The 5,923-nt window shown below is 50.1% G+C and overlaps 1 protein-coding gene across 8 annotated transcripts in view; it reads right to left on the reverse strand.

Moving 5' to 3' along the window:
- The window catches only part of EPS15L1 (epidermal growth factor receptor pathway substrate 15 like 1), a 94,618-nt gene extending 91,950 nt beyond the window's left edge, over positions 1-2,668 (reverse strand). For 4 of the 8 annotated variants that reach the window (XM_032867551.1, XM_032867550.1, XM_032867546.1 and 1 more), the window contains exon 1: positions 2,582-2,666. In XM_032867551.1, coding sequence (XP_032723442.1) covers positions 2,582-2,614 — 33 coding nt within the window. In that variant the 5' untranslated portion in view covers positions 2,615-2,666. Of the gene's footprint in view, positions 1-2,581 lie in introns of all 8 variants that reach the window. The other 4 variants (XM_032867552.1, XM_032867553.1, XM_032867544.1 and 1 more) reach the window with 3 other exon arrangements.
- Positions 2,669-5,923: the final 3,255 nt, after the last annotated feature.

Raw genomic sequence — 5,923 nt, forward strand, 5'->3', positions numbered from 1 at the left:
CCATGACTGCCCCCAACCAGAAATCATCCTGGAATCATATCCACGCTTCCCCAGTAATAATCTGTGAACCTGTGTGATCTCAGCTAGACTGAAAACACCTGGAAGGGCTAGGAATCTCACCTAGCTCCGTAGGAACACCTGGTACCAAACTTCACCTAAGAACAGTACAGAGAAATGTTGCCGTAACTACCTGAAGGAAGAAAACCTAGTTTCTTTCGACAAGCATACAAAGGAACACAAACACAGAAGTGAGCGACCTAAAGTTGTCACAAGCTCCTGGCTATCAGTCTCTTGCAACTCCTCCTTCAATTTTGCTCCCACCCCTAGCCCCATCCCGCACATAGGGAAGAAGAGCCACCTGTAAATGGCACTGGTAGGTATAACTCGCTGGTTCCTGCCTAATGAGTTTACCTGACGCCTCCTGGGTGCTGGTCACAAGAGCAAGAGTTTGCACCTGCTCTGACTGGGTGCCTGGTCTCACGCAAAAACAGACATCTGCAGACCATGAATGGTGCTGAGGGGTTGTGTGGAGGAGACACATTGCCAGTGGGATGGAAGAGGGGGCCCCACTTAGGACAAGTGATCAGCAAAGGCCTCTGGGAAGGAATGACATCTGAGCTAGCACCTGAAGAAGGCAAAAGAACCAGGTACCAAAAGCACCAAGGGAAGAAAAAGGGAAGAGAACTTCAGGAAGAGCAGCCAGTGGGGACACCCCAAGGACAGAGAAAGTTTGGACTATGGGAGGAGCAGAAAATCAGCAAGTATGGCTGTAGCATGGGTACCAGGGAAAGCACGAGGCAGGAGAGGGCAGGCAGGCACCAGACCAGCAAGGCTTCCTGAGAAGGAACTGGGATATTTATTTCAAAAGGTGCTAAGCAGGTGAATCACATGACCCAATTTATGCTTTCAGACCTTAACAAACAGTGGCAAACCACTGCCTTCCTCCAAAGCTAATCCTTCATCAGTAAAATAAGAATTCCCCTCTCCTTGCTGTGTGCATAAGCACCAACGTGGTAGAAAGCACTAAAACTCTAAATCACTCAATAAACATTAGCCAATGTCATCATCAAAGTTCAGATTAGGGCTACTGTCAAAATTTTGTAAGTTTTAAAAAGATTCCCCCCCAAAACTGGGAGCACTTTCTCATTAAGTGAGCCTAAGTGAGTTTCTCCACCACCCCCCCACACACACACAAACACACCCTAAACTGTAGCAACTGGCTATTAGCAATAATACCCACATCTGCATGGCACCTAGTTTACACAGCACTTTTGTATCTTTGGAAGAACATGTTAATTAATAACCACTGGTCTTTAATACTTTTAATTTAGTGACAGTGTTACAAACTGGCTAGTTCTTATAAGATTTAACAGGTATGCATGTCTCTCTCCTTGGAACAGCTGGTCAGTCATGCCAACCTGCCTATCCGCTCTCTTAAGGTTTAGCATTCTTACTGCTGTGGTCTACATTCCCATATGTCCCAATCTGCCAGAGAATTAAATGACGATAATAATTACAGTATCACTGAGTGCTCTCATATGCCAGGCACAGTTCTAAGTGCTTTTACATGCTTAATCTTCACATTTTCCTAATTTTTTTTTTATATTCCCATTTTCCAAATGAGTTCTAAGCGCTTTACCCAAGGACACTAAGAATGATAGAGCCAAGAACTAAACACAAGATGATATGACCCTGTGTTCTCACTCTTAATGCCAACTCTGTGCTAGATAATTCAGACAAAATGTCTATAATATTGTGCTTGGTACAACATAGGTAGGTATTCAGTCAATAACAGCAGCTGTTATTAGCAGGGCACGGGTAGTTTCTAGCTCGCACGAGAGTGTCACCTCCGAGAGAGCAGCGACCTTGTCTGGGCCACTGCTGCGCTCCCAGAACCTGGACCAAAGCACATTTGACGGATAAATGAATGAACGTCCCTCCCAGAAAGCAGGGCTGCCTGCGCAAGGCTCTTTTTTGCACGTATGTGTGGCGCCACTGTTACTGCCCCTTAGTAAGACCACCAGGCGTATATGAGGGCACAGACATGACCCAGAGACGTGCGATCTCCCCTTTCTCGATTCAAGGGTGGCGGCAACAGCTCCCAAGGAATTGAGGGATGAGTCCAGGATCGCCCTGCTGAAGGGTCCTGGCTCTGGCAGGGCTCTGCCTTCGCCGGGGGGACTGGGACCTGGCAGGAAACAAAGACTCGCGGGGCCGACGCACCGGCAGAAAGGATCACTCCCCTCGCCCACCTCTCCGAATGAGAGAGCCCAGTGCCACCGTGCATCGCCCGGCCTGGGAGCGGCGGCGAGGGCCGGGAGTGGAGCCGTGGCTGGGCTCCGGACTGTGCAGACACAAGCAGCGACCCCGCTTGTACACCTCCCGCAGAGGGTCGTCAGGGCGCGGGAGGCCGCGAGCCGGGCCGGCCTGTCACCTTCAGGACCGCCCGCCCACTCGCCCGCCCTCCGCGGGGGCCGCTCAGCGCTAGCCACCGCTGCCCGGCTGGGCCTCCCTGCACATCGGCCTCACCGCAGTGTCCACCTCGCGCCCCGGCGCTGTACCTCCGCCCACCCGCCCGTACCTGCTGAGAGAGCGGGATGAGCGGGGCCGCCATCTTCCCGCGGACTCGGGCTCCGAGCGCCGGGGAGACGGGGGCGGGGCCGCGCGTGCGCACGGGTGCGAGGGGCGGTGCGCGCGCAGCGGAGTCCGGGAGAGGGCAGGGCTGAGGCAGGGCTGCGCACGCGCGACTCAACCTAAAGGGGCGGGGTCGAGGGCGGGGCCGTACACACCTAGCCTTGGCCGAGAGGGGGCGGGGCCGGGGAGGAGCGCAGGCCTCCGAGTGTGCGCCAAGCTTCTCTGCCCCCTTCCCCCCCACGCCCCGGGCCCCGCCTTCCTGCCGGGCACCTGGCGGAATGACAGCAAATCATTCCTGGCAAACATCTGTCGGGGGTTGTTTCCCACCTCGCAGAGGGTCAGGAACCGTGCTCAGCAACGCTCCCTGTTTCTAGGATAGGGTGCATGTTGTGGGGGGGCGGTGGCTGGCAGGTGCTTATGTCTGTGTGATAATTTCCCAACTGCCACTTTCTAGCAGGGTGACCTTGGCAAGTCACTTATATACTTTCTCTGAACCCCCAGTTCCCTTCTGAGAAGAGGGGATGATAATATGGTTTGCTGTCCTACCTCCACATCTCACACTATGCCTGGCCCAGAACAGGTGCCTGATGTGTTTGCTGGAGAACGGGTACTGGAGGGGGCTTTTATTTCTTTAGACGTTTGGTCTTCCATTGGCTAGGTCCACACACTCATCTGTGGCCAGTTTCCACTAACAGGGCGAGGAAGAACGGTCCAGCCAGGCAGCTGACCACAGCGGCACAAGGTTTTCTTGGGGAAAGTGGGCCTCCTTTACCTGGTCTCCTGTGATGGCCACATACAGAGTCTGGCCAGGAGCCCTGCCCCAGGCAGGCAAGCTAGAAGGCCATGTGATTTCAGGAGTGGGCACAGCTTCCTGTTCATGTCTTCCATTTTGCAGTCAAACTGCTGCTGGTCTTATGAGACACCCCTGAGCCAAGAGCAACAAGATAAGACCATGTATCATCTGGTCTTGTCTTGGACCGTTTTGACGTCTGAGCTCCAAGTTTTCAGTCTGGTTATGCCTCCTTCACCCCTCGGTTCCCTGTAAAAAAAGTAAGGGGAAGCCACCAGAGGGTTTTGAACATGATCAGATTTGTGTCCTAGGATGGCAACTCTCGATGCAGCAGGCCAAGTAGTCTGAGCACCGATGGATGGACAGGAGTGGGCCGGCTGGAAAGCCGGAGCGGTGGTCCACGTGCAGAGATGGAGGTTTTTAGCTGTCTTGCATGCTTTATCCATCTGTGTTCCATAAGGCAAAGTCAAGTCATTCTTAGATATCCAACTGAGGACATTTGATATAGGAGAATGAGTATGAAAGTATGGCAAAAACAGAACAGGAATATAAAGTCACCTAAAGATTAGTAACTATAGGAAGCTGCTAGCCCTTCTAGGGCTAAAGGCCAAAAGGGGAAAAGGTGTTACCCAAAACCCATCATCACTGGGCCCTGAGCGGGAACCCAGATGTCCACTCTCAGCAGCCACTGCTGTTTTGCCATCGCTCAAGTCCCTGCTGTTTTTCTCACCACTGTCTAAGGGGCCACCGGAAACCTGAAAAAATGGCTACTCCTCTCTGCCTGCCTTCCCATTTCTGACAGAACGTGATGGAAAACCAATGGGTAAGGGTGTCTGTGAAATGTTATATACAAGCTTCCAGCCTTAGTGTCAGAGCCTACAGAGGCAATGACCACGGAGACCCTCCTGCATCCTCTTGACTGGAAACAGAGGCTTGGTGCTGTGAGTCTTACCCAGCTAGCAGCCTGGGGTTACCTCTTACTCCTATAGCCACCACACTGGGCAGTGAGCCACCATTCGGTGACCTCTCTTGCCAGAGTCCAGAGCTGCACTGTCCAACATGGCGGCCACACATCATGTGTGGCCAAGTAAGTTACAATTTGAATTACAATTAAATAAGATTAAAAACTCATTCCTCCATAGAACATACAACACCAAGAATGAATCCTAATGTAAACTATGGACTCTGGAAGATAATGATATGTCAGCTTCATCAACTGTGACAAATGTACCACTATATTGTGCGATATTGATAGTGGGGGAGGATGTGTGGGTATAGGAGTGGGGGTATATGGAAACTCTGTGCTTTCTGCGCAGCTTTGCAGGGAACCTAAAACTAGTCTAAAACCAATTATTATTAATTGTTTAAAAAATCATTCCTCAGTCCCACCACCCATATTTCAAGGGAGCATGTGTGGCCACTGCAAATGGGGAACATCCCCTCTTCACAGAAAGTTCTCAGGATGGCACTGCTCCGAAGATGAGCTCTGCAGGATCTGAGCTGGTTGGACCCGTCTTCATACAACTCTTTCCAGCATTTTCTGCCTAAGCCTGGCTCTGCTTCTTTCCTCAGTAACTTCTTCTATCATTCAGAGACTAAAGGCGTAGACTATTGAGTCCCATCCCTGCTATGTGGAAGTGAGTCTTTCATTTCTGAGAGTGATAACCAACCCCCAAGAAACCACTAACCATCAGTCAAAAAGCCCACATTTAGGGGCACCTGGGTGGCTCAGTCAGTTGGGCATCTGACTCTTGATTTTGACTCATGTCATGATCTCAGGGTTGTGAGATCAGCCCCTCATCAGGCTCTGCATTGGGCGTGGGGCCTGCTTGAGATTCTCTCTCTCCTTCTCCCTCTACCCCCCCACATGTGTTCTCTCTCTAAAAATAAATACATAAAATACATATTTTTTTAAGTCCGCATTTGAAAGTCCGCCAACTTCAGCCAAAGTGAGAACAAAACTGCTAGAATTTCACTTCATGGGTAGACTTTTCACATGGATCACCTAGCAATGTGTCACATATCATTTCTAACATATCCAGCTTATTTGTAGTATCACTGGATTCTAGATTCTTGGTGTTCTAAATTTTATTACTTCCAACACAAATTTCTGTGTGCAAAAAGGCATCTTCAAATGAGAAGACTCTTATGTATGACTTTTAAAAAGCAAATTATTTGATCAAGGCAAAAAAACTGAGCTGAGAAGTAATGACTGTTTTCACTTGAGAAAATGAATTTCATTCCTCTCTCTTACACAGAACAAAAGGCCATAGAAGTGGGTCACAGAGTGAGGAAAAAGAAGCAGCGGCTTCTTTACAGCACAACAAAAGTCTGTGCACACAGACCTGGGTTCTCCAAAATAACCAGTATACCAGTGAAGCCTGCTGAACCTTTCTACATGAATGACGTTGTGTAAAGGTTTCATGTTGGAAAAGGTTAGCATATGCTGTTAGTAATTTGCAGCCCAAGGAAATAAGGCATCATTTCTCCTTTTTCAGG

This window comes from Lontra canadensis, unplaced genomic scaffold (assembly GCF_010015895.1).
Source record: "Lontra canadensis isolate GAN:19392208 unplaced genomic scaffold, GSC_riverotter_1.0 scaffold35, whole genome shotgun sequence".
Lineage (NCBI taxonomy): Eukaryota > Metazoa > Chordata > Mammalia > Carnivora > Mustelidae > Lontra > Lontra canadensis.